We start from the raw sequence: 20,953 nt of genomic DNA, 5'->3' as shown, positions 1-20,953 counted from the left end.
TGGATTATATTTATTTACTGCGAAACCGTATACTGCCACAGAGGGGCGACACACACACACACACACAATAAGAGGCCAGACAACAAACCAGCAAATGGAAAAAATGGCAGGCCATTTTATTATAGCATGTTAATAGAAAATAAATTAAGGAAACAATCATGATCAAGAGGAATAAAACAAACAAAACATTATCCCATATGTGGCACTACCAGATCCACAGAGGGCTGAAATAAGAGCACAACCGGTGCACTACAGGTCAGGGAGTAATAAAGGAATGAGTGTGTATCACTCTAGAGAGGTATTGTACTTGGCATCATCTCTAGTCGCTGAAACACTATATGAAGACAATTAAACCCTGTTGTAGGCAGACAAAAAAATAAAAATGCCAGCTACGCCCATCAAATTCCATTCAAAAAATGTTTTTAAATCCAGTGATTTCTCTCATTTGGATGTGATCGACATATTGCCCAAGCCAACTATCAGCCCGTTCGGGTCAAGTATAGATCAGTGGACCATATTAGGCAATGCTGCATAGTAATGCCTTGTCAACATCACCTGTGTATTAAATATCCCCTGCAACTCAGTTCACACTCTCAAAATATACCCACTCCTACTGAAACATGGCACCAACCGTGTGTACAGTCCGGTCAGCTTACAAACACTAAGCAATAATCGATTGATGGCTTTTCAATTGAAACAGAGGAACCTAAATGCACAGTGAATGCTATCAGAATGTCTTTGTTTTCATCATCTTCTATATTACAATCTTTTAATTATTTTCATCCTTCTCTTTCATTGGCTGGCAAGATAAACCACATCCATTGGGATCCTCCCTTTAATCTTCAAACTCACATCTCACACCCCTTCGTATTTCCCAACCAACCACCTTTAAATCAAACTTTGGAGTTCACTCCTCAGCACCTATGCCACTTTACCTACTATGTGACCTTCTGAATATTCTGCTTCCCCTCTCCAATTCCCCATAATCTCTACCTCTCTTCAGCCCCCCCCCCCCCCCCAATACGTCTCCTCACTGGGTCTCCATCAAAGAAATGTCATAACTTCAGGCCAACTCCACAGTGTCTCAGCATTTACAATATGCAACACTACAGTCAATTGGTTTCATTGGATACTAAAATGCTAACGTCGGCTGTCGTTAAAAACCAGACCCAATTTTCAGCACAATGAGCATACGGTACATCAGCACAGTTCCTGCATTCTCTAAAGCGCACAGAAGACTCATATCTTCAGTAATGATTGTTAGTTTAATTGCCCATTGCAAACACTCAATCTAACTTGGATAAGAGTCATTGGTCTCCTCGTGGGAGTTGGAACTAGGAATTGGGGCTGTAAGGGTACCACTGGAGGACTGTCATATCTCACAGAGTCTCTCTCTCTCAGTGCTCAGAGTGCTGTTTCTTGTGGAAGGTGGAGCGCATGCGGCTCCAGAACGTCTGGCTCCTCCTGGTTTTTCTCTCGCTGCCGCGGACCGATTCTGCCTCGCGCTGGCGAATCTGGCGGACCAGGGCGGCAAAAACCTCGTCGATGTAGTAGCGAAATGCTGCTGAGGTCTCGAAGAAGGGGCACTGGAACTCCCGGGCCAGTTCCTTCCCTTCCTCTACTGACACCTAGTGCAGCGGAGGGAAGCAACATGTTCAAAGCCAATATACAAATAAAACCAACAGACAGACGATAATTGGTATATACCAGTGGCGGCTGGTGGGAGGAGCTATAGGAGGATGGGCTCATTGTAATGGCTGGAATGGAATTAATGGAACGTATCAAACATATGTGAACCACATGGTTGACTTCGTTCCACCTATCCATTCCAGCCATTACAATGAGCCCATCCTCCTTTAGCTCCTCCCACCAGCCTCCTCTGGTATATACAGTATATGGTACCAAATAGAGTCATGATATACAGTCCCTTCAAAAAGTATTCAGACCCGTAGAATTTTTCCACATTTTGTTGTGTTACAGCCTGAATTTAAAATGGATGCAATTGAGATGTTTTTTTTCCCACTGGCCTACACACAATACACCATAATGTCAAAGTGGAATTATGTTTTTCAAAATGTTTACAAATTAATAAAAAATGACAACCCATTTGTTATGGTTGCTTTGCGTGATGTATTGTAGTCTTCTACCTTCTTGCCCTTTGTGCTGTTGTCTGTGGCCAATAATGTTTGTACCATGTTTTGTGCTGCTACCATGTTGTTGTCATGTTGCTACCATGCTGTGTTGTCATGTGTTGCTGCGTTGCTATGTTGTTGTCTTAGGTCTCTCTCTATGTACTGTTGTGTTGTCTCTCTTGTCGTGATGTGTGTTTTGTCCTATATTTATGTGTTATTTAAAAATAAATGAATCCCAGCCCCGGTCCCCACAGGAGGTCTTTAAACTTTTGGTAGGCCATCATTGTAAATAAGAGTGTTCTTAACTGACTTGCCTAGTTAAATAAAAGGTTCAATAAATCAAATAAAAATAAAATGGCAAGCCTAAATAAGTTCAGGAGTACAAATTCTAATAACAAGTCACATAAGTTTCATGTGTGCAATAATAGTATTTAACGTGAATTTTGAACAACTACCTCATCTCTGTACCCCACACAACTATCTGTAAGGTCCCTTAGCCAAGCAGTGAATTTCAAACAGATTCAACCACAAAGACCAGGGAGAATTTATAATGCCTTGCAAAGAAGGGCATCAATTGGTAGATTGGTAAAAACAAAGCAGACATTGAATATCCCTATGAGCATATCCCTATGAGAAAGTTATTAATTACACTTTAGATGGTGTTTCAATACACCCAGTCACTACAAAGACAGGCGTCCTTTCTAACTCAGTTGCCGGCGAGGAAGGAAACCTCTGGGATTTTACCATGAGGCCAATGGTGACTTTAAAACGGTTACAGAATTGAAAGGCTGTGATAGGAAAAAACTGAGGATGGAACAACAACATTGTAGTTACTCCACAATACTAACCTAATTGACGGAGTGAAAAGAAGGAAACCTGTACAGAATACAAAATATATATTTTTTAAATGCAACAAGGCACTAAAGTAATACTGCAAAAAATGTGGCAAAGCAATTCACTTTTTGTCCCGAATACAAATTGTTATGTTTGCGGCAAATCCAATCCAATACACTACTGAGTACCACTCTCCATATTTTCAAGCATAGTGGTGGCTGCATCATGTTATGGGTATGCCTGGAGTAAAACCTGGTTCAGCCTGCTTTCCACCAGGCACTGGAAGATGCATTCCCCTTTTAAAAGAATTAGGGGCAAATGCTGTACAATCCAGGTGTGGAAAACTCTTGGAAACTTACCCAGAAAGACTCAGTTGTAATTGTTGCCAAAATGTGCTTCTACAAAGTATTGACTCAGGAGTGTGAATACTTATGTAAATTAGGTACTATATTTCTAAAAACATTTTAACTTTGTCATTATTATGTGTAGACGGGTGAGAGAGAAAAAAAAGATATACAAGGGGATTAAATATTCAGGCTGTAACAAAATGTGGAATAAAGCAAGGAGTATAAATACTTTCTGAAGGCACTGTATATGCTACGGTAAATGTTTGAATCTACAGATTCCCCGTCTCCTTGCTAAATCTACAGATTCCCCGTCTCCTTGCTAAATCTACAGATTCCCCATGGAATCTAAAGGTATACTATACCAGTCAGACAGGAAATCTGTAGATCTTCCAGTAAATATGTAAAGACAGGCATTTTGAACAGCGGTAGGAATTTAATGCAGCCAGATAGCGGGCAAAACATACTGTAGTGCCAAGACTACCAATGGGCGTCCCTTTCCCCCTCCCTCCTTTCCCTGAATTCTCACCTGTCGTAGATGAGTCAGGTCAGACTTATTGCCCACCAGTACCACGGGGGTGTTGGCGGTGCGGCGCACACGGTCAATGAGCTGCTTGAACTGGCGCGCCTCCTGTAAGCTTCGCCTATCTGTGATGGAGTAGGAGATGATGAAGCCCTCGCCCGCCCGCATGTACTGGTCCCGCATGGCTGTGAACTCCGCCTGGAAAGGGGCATGTGTGAATGTATGCGAGGGGAGGAGGGAGGAGGGGGGAGGGGGGGTAGAGAGAGTGGTTAAGGACTGATACAGAGAGCATCACAGCAAAATACTTAGATAAGATTATATATCCCGGTGCCACACACACACTTTGTTATTCTATCCTCACGGGGACCTAAAATGTATTTCCATTCAAAATCCTATTTTCCCTAAGCCTAACCTAAACTTAACTCCTAACCCTAATTGTAACCCTAAACCTAACCCCTAAGCTTAAAATAGCCTTTACCCTCATGGGGACGTGGGAAATATCCTTACGAGGGAGAATTTTGCTTGTTGTTGGGGGATTTTAGGTCCCCACAAGGATAGAAGAAACCACCCCCCTCACACACACATACTGGTATGTGTGTGTATGCCTGAGAGCAATCAAGAAAATCAATCACCATTGGTCTGTCTTTCCTACAAGCTACTGGAGGAACAACATGGAGACCCACAGAAAAAAAAAGATTAGAATTTGGATGACTCAGAATTTAAGGGTCACTTGAGACAGTGGACTGTGTGGACAGTGGACTGCAATTCTCTGTGTGGGCACTTCCCTGACTTTGGTATGGTACAAACAAACCCAGTCACGGGCATATAGTAAAGAACATGTACATGACCATATATGGAAAATGACTCATTTAATAAGTGAACCATACGTGTCTATGGATGAGTCAGAGAGACAGGGAGAGACGCCTTTGTGCGGAGCGGGTGAGAGACAGAAATGTACATTTGTGGAAAAAGAAAGGGAGTAGATGAGTGAGCGACGCTTAAAAGAAAGTTGAGAAGAATAAGGATGTAGATGTTATGACGGTGAAGGGGAGATGCGACAGAGTGAAATTTGTTCCTCTGGGTCTGCTTTGGCAATGTAAGATAATTACTTAATGATTAGTTATCATCCTAATAAGACTGGTTGAATGGAATTGAGAGACAGGGAGAGACCGTCAGAAAGGGTTGATTAAAAGGAAAGTGAGCATTGGGATAGAGGGAGAGGCTTTCCTCTCCTCTATCTGAACTGATGCAAAAGAACTAGACCGATGAAAGCAAATTCCCAGTCCTTCCCAGGTGTTTTTTAAATATTGCTTTCACCTATCCTATGTTTACAGATCAGTTGTTGAAGGAGAGGACAGGAGGAAGCCATATTAGACTATTGAGAATGAGACGCAGCCAAAAGAGGTGGAGACGTGACATTTATACAGAAGGCCTTTGTGAGGAAGTGTACCTGTCCTGCTGTGTCCAGTATGTCCAGGTTGGCAGGTTCATCGTCGATGCGGATCTGTGTCTTGTATGCATCCTCTGGGAGAGACATTGAGTGGTATTTTAATGGCTATACAGGATGATTGTGTAGTTAGTTACATGTCATAAGCCGTGGTTCATTGACTCTGGCCGATGCTATGCAGCGAGCGGATGCGCTTTACCAAGTTACAACAGGTGTTCTGTTGTTTGGGACTTGCGGTTCCTTGTACGAGTTCTGACATTTCAGGCTAGTGAGGCAAGTATTGTTCTTGGAACTGTGGGGGTCTATGGACTTGGGCTGTCGTGGCAGCGTGTCAGTGCACATAGCCAAGTTGCAGTAGGTTCTGTTTCCCTATATGGGGCACTGACAGTTCAGGCATCTCAGGTAAGTTTTAGTGAAAAAGGTGGCTTCTGTAAGTCCATTTTGAAGCCGGTGGAACCTGTGTGTGCTTTGGCTGCCGTTTGGTACCCTCTGACCCGGGTTGGGGTGTGATTGTACCCATAGTATGTTATGCAGAGTGACCAACTGAAAGGTAAAGTACAGTTATATTCATAACTGTAGGTACACCCGTCTAGTACCAGGTCGGATCCCCCTTTGCCCCCGGAACAGCCTGAATTCTTCGGGGTATGGATTTTACAAGTCAGATAAATTCCACAGGGATATTGGTCTATGCTGGCGCGATGGCATCATGCAGTTACTGGAGATTGGACGGCGGTACAGCACCGCCACCAGCCTGTACCGTTGACACCAGGCAGGATGGGTCCATGGACTTGTGCTGCTTATGCTAAATCCTGACTATGCCATCAGGAACTGGGACGCAACAGGAACTGGGATTTGTCAGACCAGGTGATGTTTGTCCACTCCTCAATTGTCCAGTGTTGGCGGTCGTTTGACCACTTCTTCTTATTTTTAGCTGATATGAGTGGAACTCTGTGTGCTCGTCTGCTACAACAGCCCAGCCCATCCGTGATAAGGATCAACGAGTTGTGCGCTCCAAGATGCCGTTCTGCACACTACTGTTGTACTGTGCCGTTATTTGTCCGTTTGTGGCCCGCCTGTTAGCTTGCACGATTCTTGCCATTCTTCTTTGACCTCTCTCATGAACGAGCGGTTTTCGCCCACAGGAACTGCCGCTGACTGGAGGTTTGTTTGTTTGTCTCACCATTCTGGGGAAACACTAGACACCGTCGTGTGTGAAAATCCCAGGAGGGCGGCCATTTCTGAGACACTGGATCCGGAGTGCCTGCCCGTGATGAACATACCTCTCAAAGTGTCTTAGGTCACTCGTTTTGCCCATTCTAATGTTCAATAGAACAGCCTCGATCCCTGCATAATATAGCAAGCCACTGCCAGGTGACTCACTCTCAGTAGGAGCAATCAATTTTCATGAATGGGGAGGTGTACCCATTAAACTGTAATTAATTAATATATATATTAAAAAAATGAATGATTGATTCAAAATACAACATGATCACTGATTTGTTGTAGCCGTTTTTGGTGCGGTTAAAGCAGGCCAAATTTGACCAAATATGAGTGGCGTTAGTTTGATCAGATACCAAGCACTCTCTCACCTATGGTGGGGTCATGGTCTTCAGGGAACCTGTGGCTGATAAACTGCATTATAATAGCTGAGGAGAAAGAGAGAGAGTTTTAAGTTTTCACAAGCTATTTGGGGGGGGGGGGGGGGGGGGGGGGCAATTACGTTGTCACAAAGCTGCACAGGCACTGCATCAATAAACCAAAGAGGAGAAATCAGAAACAAACTACAGCAGATCAGAAGACAGAGCGGAAGAGAGATGGAGAGATAAAGGGATTACGAAGTCAATGCGAGAGAATTTATTACATAACGCAGGTTGTATCACACACACACACACACACTTCTCCATCTCTCCTTTGTCTCGTTTTTCTCCCTCCAGGCAGGTAGTGGTTCACACGCATAGATAAACACACCCTGCAGCTTACACAGAAACACACAGTATCTCCGCCTCTGCAGCATCAGTGTACACCCACTAGTTTCCATGGCGAGAGCAGGCACAGATGTTTTTTTTTAACGACCCATCTCTCCCGCTATCCCTCCAAATCCTCCCTCTCGCCGATGTTTTTACTACTTTTCTGTGTACCTATACCAGGTGAACTCTGCCAGTCTCCATGGCAACAGTAGCCAAGAAAGGGGGGGGGGGGGTTGCTAGGCACTGACGCGTCTTCCTGACGACAGGCACCCAAACGGCACCCCAGACTGCCGTAGAAGGCGGCCAACGCCCATGCTTACGAGAAGAGAACTCTGACTATCTGACTGCACTTGGAGGGTGTGTCAGAGAAACACAGAAAAGACAAGGCGGCATTAGGAGAAGTAATGAGGTGGAGAAGAATAGCCAGTCAGACATAACGTGTACAAACAGACAGCAAGACAGAAGAAAAGACATGCACTAAGTAAGAGTGAGGTGGAGTGCAGTTGTGTAATTATGAGTGGGTTATGTGTGTGTACTCACCGCTCTTCCCCACTCCCCCCTCTCCCAACATCACCAGTTTGTACTCGCGGGAGAGGCTCCCGGAGCCTCGCAATGACTCCATTTACACTACGAACAGAGAGATAAGAGGCTGTGAGTAATACACATATACCCGTTAAAACAGACACACAATAATAATTCTTGGTCCCAGTTTATTAAGCCCAGGATTAACGAATAGAACTATGAAAGAGAGTGTACAGAGTTGAAAGTGACTAACACACAAACATGATACCACACATGCTAATGTGCAATCTTGCTGTCATGTGTCAAGCGCTAAAGCTAATGACAAGAGATTACAAAGAGAGAACGAGATACGCCACACACAGGCAAACGTCAACATCAATATTCACTGTCGAAAGTCGGGTCAGTCAACCACACAGTAGATCTAAAGAATAGCGACGAGACAGAGGTGAATGAGAGAGTGGTTTCAGGGACAGAAGTAGAGCAATACAGCCAACATTCTAGTCTACTTTGCCACCCTTGAAAAACAAAAAAAACGATTCAACTCATATGAATAGGCCACTATTGTCATCGCCTCGGACCCATTTGGAGTGTGTGTAGATTGACTTATAAAAGAGTCAGATGGCTCTCCAGTTTATTAGATTGGTGTATGCAGCAGCTAGTAGAACTCATGCGGAAAGAGGAACCAACTATCGACTTGACAGCAATCATGTGATTTCTAAGTGCAAGGCGAATGTGTGACATTGACCACCACAAACCCAGGCAATGTCATCACAACTATTATTGTTATCACCTAGCCTTCCCGTTCTCTAACCCAAAATAGCATGATTTAAATAACGTTTTTTACAACACCAGACTATATTAAAAACGTACTTAATTGTCAGAATAAATGATAATTAATTATATATTTATCCTTGACAAAGAGGCCTACATAAGTAGACAGTTACTTATCATTAGGGCCTAGGCTACTAATGGTAGTCATTATAAAGTGATCACATTCTCTCAATGATGGAATGCAGAGACACGACGTTTGACAAAGCCGGTTCATTGTTGTCAGGACAGAGGCAGATAGAACAGACATAACTTGGGTGGTTAAAAATAGATGTTCATATCCGCTTGAGAGTAGCTACGTTTTTTTTTTTTTTTTTGCCTGGTTTTATGTAAAATAGGAGGTCTGAACTTCAATAACGCATGACTGACCCTATGTCCCCAAAATTGCATCAAAGCATATCTTTGGTAGATCCAAAAACACAAAGGAGTGGATGGTATTGTAGTATATTGCCGAGCCGACACATGCTCTATGATTCAAGGGAGTCTCCAGGCTTCAGATAGCTCAGGCCTCGGAAGTTTTATTGAAATGCCGATTAAACATATCGACTCTGTGGTAGCCTTATTCAACGTCCACAGTTAGGGGGTGTCCTTATTATTTGTAGAGGCTACCTAAACTAAGCGCAACAAAAGTAAACGTGTATTGCACTACTGTCACGTTGTTATAGCCTAATGTTACAAACAGTGAGTCGGCTACGTTTCAGCGGACGAAAATATAAAAAATATTTTCTAAATCATTGAATCTGACGAAGTCGCAGTGAAAACTGCATCCGTTGCAAACATTCACTAAAATACAAACAACTATTTAATATACATTTATTGGCTACTTTGAAACAGGATAAACAACAACATAAAATGTAAAAGGGCCATAGCGAACCTTCAAAAGACGGGTAAAGTAGCAGAATGAAGTGTGGCTGTAACGTTAGGTGTCATAGGATTAGGAAAAACAAATTACTTTACCTTTTTCTAAACTTAAAATGTAAGTTTGTTCTTCGAATAATGTGTAGGCTACGAGTCGATCATTGATGAACGTAAAACAAGCTGCATGAATTTGTTAGCCTTTTTGCAGATCAGTGTTCAATCGGACATTGCACACATTGTTTAAATGTAATTAAAGGAACGAGTTCAGTGAGAACGATGTATATTGCCGACTACGACGAAAGCAAATGATTGAACAGTTGCAAATATAAAAGAGCCTACAGACTTCATGCATACACGAATAGAAATGAGCGACTCACCTGTGTCACAGAGCTTCTTTCTTCATAATTTCCGAAATGACTTTTATGGCCATTTAGTGCTTGACGTTTGATATGTCATGCTACAAAATCCTCACTAACTGTAAACAACGCCAGCAGTCTGAAAACTACGTCACAGGATCCCACCTCCCGTCGGGTCAGTGGCTGTGACTTTTCAGGTATGGAAGTGACCTTGAAAAGTCAAAAAGGCTGTAAAATATTTGTAGTTAGTCATATCAGTAACGTTAGGTCGTCATATCAGAGCTGTTGCTCCGCCCACCTTGGAAGTTGAGCAGAGCATGCTGGGTGATCTCGAGCAATGATGACAACTAATCAATTTTGTTGCTAGATTTAGCAACTTTTCAGACTACCCTGGTAACTTTTTTATCAAACAGCACCTAGCAACAAATTTAGCTACTTAAAAAAATATATTTGGAAATTTTAGCAACTTTTAAAACGTGACTCAAACGCTAAAATGCACACATTTTCCCTCTAAATTACACAAAAATGATTTTCTCTGTCACACACTCTGTCACAACACACGTGCCTGGCTGCAAAAGTGCATTGTGAGTGACGTCAGCAGCAGGCCAGCAAAACGCAATGAATATAGTTGGTCACTAATGTTTGATCTTGAACAGAACTTACAACATCAATCAACATGCCTCAATCAAAAATGTACAGAAAAGAGTGGGAGTCTGTACCTGAACAAATCATATTTTTTTGCCGAGCTGGCCAGTCAATTTGAGTAACGTTATTCTGTGTTTTCGTAATGACGTAATGAGGTTTTTAGAAAAAAACGAAAAAAAAAAAAACGAAATACCTTATTTACATAAGTATCCATACCCTTTGCTATGAGACTCGAAATTGAGCTCAGGTGCATCCCCTGTTTCCATTGATCATCCTTGAGATGTTTCTACAATTTGATTGGAGTCAACCTGTGGTAAATTGATTTGGAAAAGTACACACCTGTCTATATAAGGTCCCACAGTTGACATTGCATGTCAGAGCAAAAACCAAACCATGAGGCTGAAAGAATTGTCCGTAGAGTTCCAAGACAGGATCATGTTGAGGCACAGATCTAGGGAAAGGTATCAAAAAATTTCTGCAACATTGAAGGTCCCCAAGAACACAGTGGCCTCCATCATTCGTAAATGGAAGAAGTTTGGAACCACCAACACTCTTCCTAGAGCAGGCCGTTCGGCCAAACTGAGCAATAGAAGAGCCTTGGACAGGGAGGTAACCAAGAACCCGATGGTCACTCTGACAGAGCTCCAGAGTTCCTCTGTGGAGATGGGAGACCTTCCAGAAGGACAACCATCTCTGCAGCACTCCACCAATCAGGCCTTTATGGTAGAGTGGCCAGACGAAAGCCACTCCTCAGTAAAAGGCACATGATAGCTCGCTTGGAGTTTGCCAAAAGGCACCAAAAGGACTCTCAGACCATGAGAAACAAGATTCTCTGGTCTGATGAAACCTAGACTGAACTCTTTGGCCTTTTGGCCTGAATGCCAAGCGTCACGTCTGGAGGAAACCTGGCACCATCCCAACGGTGAAACATCGTGGCGGCAGCATCATGCTGTGGGGATGGTTTTCAGCCGCTGGGATTTGGAGACTAGTCAGGATTGAGGGAAAGAAAAATGGCGCAAAGTACAGAGAACTTGTTCCAGAGCACTCAGGTTCTCAGACTGGGTTCACCTTCCAACAGGACAACAACCCTAAGCACACAGCCAAGACAACGCAGGAGTGGCTTCGTGACAAGTCTCTGAATGTCCTTGAATGGCCCAGCCAGAGCCCGGACTTAAACCAGATCGAACATCTCTGGAGAGACCTGAAAATAGCTGTGCAGCGATGCTCCCCATCCAACCTGACAGCGCTTGAGAGGATCTGCAGAGAAGAATGGGAGAAACTCCCCAAATACAGGTCTGCCAAGCTTGTAGTATCATACCCAAAAAGACTCAAGGCTGTAATTGCTGCAAAATGTGCTTCAACAAAGTACTGAGTAAAGGGTATGAATACTTACGTAAATGTGATATTTCAGTTTTTTTTATTTTTATGCATTTGCAAAAATGTAGAAAACTGTTTTTGCTTTGTCATTATGGGATATAGTGTTTAGATTGAGGGGGGGAAACGCTTTAATCAATTTTAGAATAAGGCTGTAACGTAACCAAATGTGTGAAACGTCAAGGAGTTTGAATACATCCTGAATGCACTGTACGGTGCTGTTCCATGCCTGTGCATCTTCAGCGTTATTAAATCACCTCAACTGGAATCCTACCTGTCTGTCATCTGTGCCCTTACCAGCACACTGAAACAAGTAAAACCTAACCTAAAGAATATACAGTCCACCAAGTCCTCACTTACATAACCAAATAATAGGCCTACTAAGACACAATTGATTATATTTTAAGTTTATTGTAACAGAATAAAGAGAGTACTTTGTTGTTAAGAGGTACATTGTCAGTCACGGTGCAGAATCCCTGGATGGGGACAATTTGGAGTTAACTGTCTTGCTCTTGGGTACACCAGCAGCCCTTCAGGTGCCAGTTCAGTTCCCATGTTTGTAATGTTCCGGCCTGGGTCTTGTGCCAACAACTTTCCCTCTAACATCTAGGCTACCTGCCATGCATCGGTGGTGATGTATACCAGACACGTACAGGTAACTGCCAAAATAATGGAAACACTTGAGTAAATGAGGGGTACAAAAGTATATTGAAAGAAGGTGATTCCACACAGGTGTGTTTCCAGAGTTAGAGTTTCAGAATCTGTGTCAAGTTGCGTTGAAGCAGTTCTGTCTCGTGGTGGCCCAACAGCCTATTCAAATACTTTATGTTGCTGTTTACTTTTATTTTGGCAGTTACCTGTGTGTCCCTATTTGCTGTGTGCTCCCTCCCTCTCTGTGTGACTTTGTTTGATCTTTTTAATTAGCTAGACCATACAATTATAGGCTACTGGATATTCTCATGCTGTAACTGCACAGAAGACCAAATCTTGTCATGTGAGTTTGTGTTTGTGAGGGGGAAAAAAAGAGGTATGCATTCACATTTTTGGTCATTTAGCAGCCACTGTTATCCAGAGAGAAATCAGTGAGCTAGTCGTGTGTCTGCCCAAGTGTGACTTAGCAAAAAGGACAAGCAAAAAAGACTCGAAAATAGTATATCAGTTTATTTATTTGCACGTTCATTGTGTTAACAAATTCAACAAGTCAGCATTAGTGTAATATATTTAGCATAGACTACATAGCATTATGCAGTTTAAACACATTTCAGAGTACTGGTCTTGTTTTGCATCTCCCCCACACACAACATACAACTCTGACCTTCAATTATGACTGAGGCGGTGAATCAATGACAGCCAATGGGATACTCACAACCCATTGATTTCTTTGTCTCTTTTTATTCACACCTCAGATTTGTCTGTACAACACACAACAGCAAAAGAGTGGGATGGGTTGTCATGGAAGGAAAAGGAGAGTGGATTAGAGAGAGGGATTCAGTCAGGGCCAAGGGATAGGAAAAGGGAGGGCACCCCAACAATTGAACACATTCACAGCGAGGGGAGAGCCCTTTGCCATTCCTGGGGGAACAATCACATACGCTAACGACAGGCGGCAGTGCATCTGCCTGATAGTGTCTGGGAACAAACTGTCATTTACACAAGGTTATACTGTATTTACATTTTGATATCTACAAAAAAGATGCTTTGATTAAGCTATGGGTTTAGGGGAGGCCAGCAAAACAGAGGGTAACAAAGCCAGAGCATCTAATTTTGGTTTGGATTATTCCGTGATATGGGACATCGTTGCTGATCTTGCAGAGTGCTTTCTGTGCTATTTACAAAAGGAAATGCTCATAGGAAGAAGAAACTGTTGAATATCAATCACAGGCACCTGTAACATACACAACCCCAGAATCTCAAAGTAAGTCAGAAAGAAACAGTGAGAACATAGAAATAGGAAACTAGAAAATCTGTCAAAGATACAGAAACGGGAGAATGTACACGGTTTGTTTTCTAAAATATGTTAGCTAGCAATTATGATACACCTTGATTTGATCTCCACTAAACCTTCCTGTCATGAAGAGAACTCTCGCCTCTCGCAGTAATTATCTGTCATGCACAGACACGTGAGACAAAAAAACAAAAAAACACTTGTGTCCTTATCAACAGACACATTGACAGCCATCCTTTCCCACAGAACAATGCTAAGATGCTGTCATCATTCTCCTTTCATCCTCCAAAAATGTTCCACTTTAACACTTTTTAAAATATTGAACGCAACCCTTATTAGCGCAGCTACAGTTAGGAGCCTGAACACCACTCCTTTCTAGATGTACCGTCTAACTCTCCAGCGAGGACAGAGCAATGAATAAAGATGACACACTATCACACTATTCCTCAGCCACCATGTTAGAATCTCCTGGGCAAAGTTGGCCAAACGGTGACAGAGATGCTTTGAGCCTGTGCTCACACTATAAACTTGGGCATTTGTAGCCTACCTTCAGGGCCCCATATGGTAAATACAAAAACACATTTCCAGTCTACTGTCCAGCACATCTTTGCCCAAGCCAAGACTAGGTGGGGTTATGGTGTTAGGGCTAATGCAATTTTACCTCACTCCAAAGTGCACTTATATCCATATAATTAAATCATGCCCCAGACTGGAAGCCTACTACAGAGACAAAGACAAAAGGATAGTCAGAGGACCTTTCTCTGAATTGGAAAGACTACAGTTTGAAAAATGTCTCTAGGTTATCGAAACCTGTGCGACTGTTGTGATTTTTTTTTTTTTTTTAAAGTGCTGTGCTAATTATTCAAACATTATGAAACCAAAAGTCTGAAATGGGTTTCCGAGACAGTGCTTCTTAAATTAATGACAGTTACATTTTGTTTCAACAAGTTGCCTCGATGTATAGTTTCGATGGAAACTGAAGATACTGTGCATGTAATTTAACAAATTTCCAATATCTCATAGCTGTGAGGGAAAACTATAGGACAAAGGACTTGAACTGCCCAGGATATTAGCCTCTTATGTTACAATAACTACAAATAGATATTTGTTTTCAAAAGTATCAAAAGGGAGCAAAAAAAAAAAGTTTGATCAAATCAACCAGTGATAAAAACAAAAAAGGTTGCTTTGGGCTTTTCAAAGTGCGATCAGATATACAAAATGTTCAGTGCGCAGCCCAGATGTGCATACTGCCTACTCTCAATTCCATGTGGAATGTGATGACTTTCATAGGAAAGGACACAACACTTACGAGTGCCAAAACCGCTATCAATGGTATCTACATAAAACTGTGATATGCCAAGCATTAACCAAAGAAGCTTGTTGAGTGACAACACCACGCAAATAACATGTAATAACAGACATTTGTGGTCATTTATTTGCTAGCTCAAGTTAGCTCAAACCCAAGCTAGCATTGCAGCTAGTTTACAAGGACTCAGTTTGAGCACCTCAGAGGCCGGTGAAGCTGAATGTGTACAATGTTTACCTGTGTGTGAGTGTAGGGATATGCAACATTCAAGCTAAGTGGTTAGCAGTGTACACCTACAGTGAGATGCAGTGTATAGACACAGCAAAGAGACAGTGTGCAGTGACAGCTTGATCGCTATTGACTATCATAGTTCCAAAAAATCCTCTGACACAATGGGGACCGTGCTGTGGAGCAACAGCGGTGATAAACAGAGAGCAAGAGCTCGGGGAGAAGGGAGGGCACCAGAACCCGAGCTGACACTTTGAAGCCTTTGTTGAATTCAGTGGATGAGACATTGCAGGAGATGAACATTTGCATTCTTACACAAACTCACCCCACACAAAATGTATTTCAAAAAGACGGTGAGTTCAAACAAGGATCGACTGAGCCGTTACCAATGACGTGACTATAAATTCTACTAAATGGTGTATTCTAATAAATTGACAGGAGCAAAGCACTGACATGCAAGTGTATACAGGGCCAAATGGCCCCTGTGGAACAGCATATGAACGACAAAGCTCTCTCTGGTAAAATTGGTGATAGACAGACACAAAGTTACAGATCATTTCATGGCCTTCGGCTCATGTGGTCGCTATGACAACGGGTGTACTGTAACAACGGCTTTCGGGTACATTGAGATCCGTCCAATTATAGCTTCCCGTGCCACATGGCTACAGCCTCGCCTCGACCAATCACATCAGGTCTAAAAAATAAATGCACCAATGAAATGATAGGGAGAGCAACAGGGGTCACAAAGTAAAACCAGAAATCATCAATTTACTCTAACGGGGTAGATCCAATCCACTGAGGTTGTGTGCTACTGAGGGAGGGTTCAGTGTAGCAGAGTGATTTTCCATCCACAATGCACTCATCGTGCTTCTACACCTGCATTGCTTGCTGTTTTAGGCTGGGTTTCTGTACAGCACTTTGTGACATCAGCTGATGTAAGAAGGGCCTTATAAATACATTTGATTGATTGATTGACTTATCATAGACACATTGTTATATACTGAACGCAGGTTTTCCAACGTGTACGTGAACGGCAGGTGAATGATGTCCGATTGTTATGCCAGCGTTGGTATGAATCTGCCCCACAAAAATGAAATTCCCCATTTTGTCTCTGCCTCGCTAATATAGGATAGGAAAGGTGGCCTGAACTCATTTGAACTCCTTTTACACTGTGCATGAAAAAGCTCTGACTCACGCAGTTTGACTCATGAGTTTCATGGGTATTGTTGCTACATGTGAGCTTACCGATGAAACGTATATGGTCCACATTGAAATGAAGAAACATAAACGTGGTGGTAGATGAGATCAAGACATCCCTCTAGCCTTACCTGCCCATGACGTAAAACACTTAGCGACATCAGTATTATCCCGTGAACATTGTAATACAGTACTCTATCCTGCCCCATAAATTGACCACACGTCTAATATTACCACTGCTGTTTAAAAATAAAAAAAACGCCCCTACTTTAAAAAACAGCCTCAATATAAATTAACCACACCCTCTAATTAACATAAACCCTCCCAGTTTTGTGCAGTACCAGGAGATACTTCCTGGTTTAAAGAGGAATTGGTACACTAGGTTAAGAGAAAGTCTTGCATACTGTATTCTGTGGCCACACTCCTTCCCAGGTGTGTTTTATATTTAACTTGTTCAAGCAAGCAAGTAATTGAATGTTTATACCTATGGGTGACAGGGGCTGGAGAACGAGGGTGGTTGTGACGCTCTCTGATTGGATTAACCACATCCCCTTTACACCCCCACCCAACCGGTAGGACCACATGGATATCGCTAACAGTCTTGAATGTGTAGGCTATTTATTTGTGTATACATTTGAATATGTCTTCCTATATTCAGATCTAGATTTTGAAATACTCAATCAAGTCTTTTGTCGTCAGTGATTCCTAAAAGTCTGGTCAGATTTTTTTTTCAGCCACGGTGGTCGCCTCATTGGTTGCGGTAATTTTTCATAGAAGAGAGTGGTCCTACCTTACAAGTCCATGCTGGGTGGGGTTATGGTGGTCTGGTTGGGTCTCTTTATTTCAGACAGGAAGGGTTCTATTTCATTATTTTATTTATTTTTCTAAGAGAATAGGATTGAAATAGTAGTGGTGGTGGTTTTTCGACAGAATACCCACTCCGAGAAATTGCACGATTTTCGAAATTTTGGGGAGATTTTTCTGAGCTGTCCTAATACTCGCCCAGGGTGTGCCACTTGGCAATCTGCCGGCGGGGGTTGTCGCAGACCTCTCTCCAGTGGGTGACCCCAGTGGGCATGAGGCTCTGGCCACCCAGCACCAGGCGGCCCACCACCTCGTTCTTGGTGGTACGGTCGAAGTCGACCACCAGGAACTCCACGGAGACGTCGGCCAGCAGCTCGGCGGGCACGTCATAGATGAATGACTCGTTGAAAACGGGGTTGAGTGTGCACTTCTTCACGTGTGTCTTCTTCTTGGCGATGCGCTTGTGGCTGTAGAACACGTTCACCTTCACGTAGGGGTCTGTGAGGGATGGATAGAGGGGAAAGGGGGTGAGGTGTGTGTGTGTGTGTGTGTGTGTGTGTGTGTGTGTGTGTGTGTGTGTAGTACTTACTGCCTGACAGGCCAGTGATGTCCATCCTGGGCAGGTGTTTGGCCTTCAGCACCACCACATTGAGCCTGTGAGTGACAGGCTGGTAGGACAAAGACACCAGCAGCTCCCCACGGCTCACACACTGCAGAGAGAACACAGGGTTAGAATGTAGATACACACACACTGCAGAGAGAACGCAGGGTTAGAATGTAGATACACACACACTGCAGAGAGAACGCAGGGTTAGAATGTAGATACACACACACTGCAGAGAGAACGCAGATACACACACACTGCAGAGAGAACGCAGGGTTAGAATGTAGATACACACACACTGCAGAGAGAACACAGGGTTAGAATGTAGATACACACACACTGCAGAGAGAACGCAGGGTTAGAATGTAGATACACACACACTGCAGGGAGAACGCAGGGTTAGAATGTAGATACACACACACTGCAGGGAGAACACCTAGTTAGAACACACACATGCACACACAAAGTATGCATACAGTACACTCATACTGTATACACTCACACAAAACCTGCCTTGCACACAAATAGGGCAGACATTATACGTCCATTACCCACTACCCACTTCCACACAATTTATACACCATAGATAATTTCCGTAAAAGTAATATACAGCATGTAGACCTGCGGCTTCCCCTGTCTTTCTGTTCATCTCGCTCTCCGTTTTACTCTTGGCCTCACTCTCTTTCTCGTGAATTCGTATACTACACCTAGGTGTCACTATGGCAACGCACTGTGGGAGGCGGCCCAAGGCTGAGCTTGAACTTAAAAAAGGAGAACTAGAGAATTACCCGGGCCGGGACGTACGCGCGTGTGTGTCTTGCCATGCGTGCGTGTGCAAATCCGCTACCATCTGCACTGGGATCTGCATGCAAAGTATGACGTAAATAGATAGCCTCCTAATTTTCTCTAGTCCAGTGCATCTGTAGCTTTTTCATTAACGAGCAGGACTTAACGCCACATCTCATTTAGAATCCCCACTAGGGGAATTCTGCTCTAAAAAAGACTAGTCTATAAAAATAGTCTGACACCACTGCAGTCGGTACACAACAATACTCTACAGTTCTCTAACACTGTACTCCTTTTGACTATATTCTGAAGTACTCATGTAGTAAATGGTACATTTCACACTTAAAAGCACCTTTTGAGTATATAAATGAACATGCCATAGACTCACTGCGGAGTGAAACGCTGACAATTTAATCTTTCAAAAAATATTTTCTCTAAAGTACAACGCAAATGGTACATTTGTCATACTTTCAAGCATTTCTTTTTATTATATGAATGGACATACCATAAACTCAGTTTGCGCTTGGTTTATTTCTTTAAGTCTCCTATGGCCTCATTAGTCAAGATGGGCTGAGAGAGAAGTCCTAACAGCGCTAGGAGCTAGTGCTGCCATATAAACCAATGTGACATTTTGGACGCCTTGGGCTGAACGGGAGTTTTGATGCGTTTTAGTGCTCCTGTAGAATGGTGGAGAATCACAATGCTCAAAATATACCTTTTTATATTCTAAACGGGTAATGGCTTTATATTTTTGAACAACTGCTAAGTGTGTGAGCTACCGCTGTCGTAATGAGTGTGACGTCTTTACTGCTCCACACTTCAATAATTTAAGCTTCCCCCCTCCACTTAAATCCCCCCCCGATAAAAGTTTCATGGACGTCTCCTCTGGACTTATGGTCCAGCCACACTCCTTTTTATCGCAGCGCCATCTCGCTTTCTCTCCATCCAATGATGCCCTTCTCTCTCTAATTCGTCCCCTACTACTGTATCATCCATCTCTCTCTTTCTCATGTACTCTTGTCTTTTTTTCCCCTCTTCATTTGTTCAGTGGCATCGCACTCCTTCTCCTCTTCATCAGCAGATACCCAAGTCTCTCTATTTCATTTACTCAAACTAATCTTTCTCTCCCTCTATTTATGTCTTGTTCCTTCTCTCTCCCCACTGGAAGATCGATTCCCTCCCATCTCTAAACCGCTTCAGGCTGCAGTGAAATGGGAGGGAATTCAATTTAAGGCCCTCTTCTGAACGAAGGAGTAAAGAGATGAGGAGAGAGAGAGAGAGATGGAAGGAGAGGAAGAAAGGGAGAGAGGGGGTAGAAAGAGACAGATAACAGAGAGGAAGATGAGAGACAGGGAGAGAAAGGGAAAGAGAGGGAGAGAAAAAGAAAGAGAGAGGAAATGGTAGAACTATGTACTGATAAATCTCTATAGGAGTCAGAGAGAGAGAGGGGTGTGAAATAGTGTGACTGCATGGACATGAAATTGAGAATGTTGGCGTGAGTGTATGTGTATATGGAGGAAGATATTATGCATGTGTGTTACATATCTGTACTGCCTCGCTTGACAGGCTTACATTGGCACTGGGAATGATACTTATGCATGTAATGTGTTTACACATGTGTCGTGTGGGCATGACTGTGCATGTGTGTGTGTGTCTGCTGCTGTCTTCGAAGAGTGGAAAAGAAACAGGTTGTGTGTGCTGAATGAGCCTCTCTCTCGCTGTGTGTGTATGTGTGTGTGTGGTATGCATTTAGGTTTCTCTGTAATATTTTTCTCAGTGCAGATTGTGTTGTGCGGAGGTCGCTCTCTCTCGGTCTCTCCCTCTCTGTGCTATGTGTGGGGCTCTTTCTTGTCAATGGGAGTAGCCTAACCCCTCAATTTATCTTTCTCTCCCCATCCCCTCTCTCTCTCCCTCCCTCCCTCCCTCACCTCTCTCTCTCTCTCTCTCTCCCTACTCTCTCTCTCTCTCCCTACTCTCTCTCTCTCTCCCTATCCTTTCTCTCTCCCTCCTCTCTCCCTATTCTCTCTCCCCCTCTCTCCCTCCCTCCCTCCCTTATTTTGCAAATGTATCGCCTTTCTGCCAACCTTTCTCTCTTTCTTCCCCGTCTCTCTCATTATCCCTCCCCCTCTTCATCTCTAGTGTTGCTGGCCATAAAAGCCCATCAACTGTTCCACTTCTCCATCCTCTCTCTCTATCCTTCTCTCCCTCCTTACCACTCCAACTCCTCCCTCTATCCTCAGATTCTGTCTACTC

At 43.2% G+C, this 20,953-nt stretch overlaps 2 protein-coding genes across 3 annotated transcripts in view; both read right to left on the bottom strand.

The window, feature by feature from the left end:
- Positions 1 to 92: 92 nt before the first annotated feature.
- On the bottom strand, positions 93 to 10,146 carry LOC110496306 (GTP-binding protein Rit1). The gene is made up of 6 exons (XM_021572127.2): positions 9,833 to 10,146; positions 7,788 to 7,874; positions 6,870 to 6,926; positions 5,284 to 5,357; positions 3,840 to 4,031; positions 93 to 1,628 (listed from the first exon to the last, which is right to left on the bottom strand). Exons 2-6 carry the CDS (start codon positions 7,867 to 7,869, stop codon positions 1,398 to 1,400), a joined length of 636 nt encoding a protein of 211 aa, XP_021427802.1. The 5' UTR covers positions 7,870 to 7,874; positions 9,833 to 10,146; the 3' UTR covers positions 93 to 1,397.
- A 2,830-nt stretch (positions 10,147 to 12,976) lies between these two features.
- LOC110496304 (synaptotagmin-11) overlaps positions 12,977 to 20,953 on the bottom strand; it is a 29,227-nt gene continuing 21,250 nt past the window's right edge. For both annotated transcript variants that reach the window (XM_036952884.1, XM_021572125.2), the window contains exons 4-5: positions 17,900 to 18,020; positions 12,977 to 17,808 (exon numbers count right to left, since the gene is read on the bottom strand). In XM_036952884.1, the coding sequence (XP_036808779.1) occupies positions 17,498 to 17,808; positions 17,900 to 18,020 (432 nt within the window). In that variant the 3' untranslated portion in view covers positions 12,977 to 17,497. The remainder of the gene's footprint in view (positions 17,809 to 17,899; positions 18,021 to 20,953) is intronic.

Source organism: Oncorhynchus mykiss, chromosome 18 (assembly GCF_013265735.2).
Source record: "Oncorhynchus mykiss isolate Arlee chromosome 18, USDA_OmykA_1.1, whole genome shotgun sequence".
Lineage (NCBI taxonomy): Eukaryota > Metazoa > Chordata > Actinopteri > Salmoniformes > Salmonidae > Oncorhynchus > Oncorhynchus mykiss.
The sequence above is the reverse complement of the archived record's forward strand: the minus strand, read 5'-3'. Positions and strand labels throughout refer to the sequence as shown.

Coding starts and splice junctions, on each gene's coding strand:
- LOC110496306 (XM_021572127.2), bottom strand. CDS start 7,869: ATGGAGTCATTGCGAGGCTCCGGGAGCCTCTCCCGCGAGTACAAACTG. Junction 4,032..5,283: donor TACTGGACACAGCAGGACAG/GTACACTTCCTC, acceptor GCCCCTTTCCAG/GCGGAGTTCACAGCCATGCG. Junction 1,629..3,839: donor ACCTGACTCATCTACGACAG/GTGAGAATTCAG, acceptor CCGCTGCACTAG/GTGTCAGTAGAGGAAGGGAA.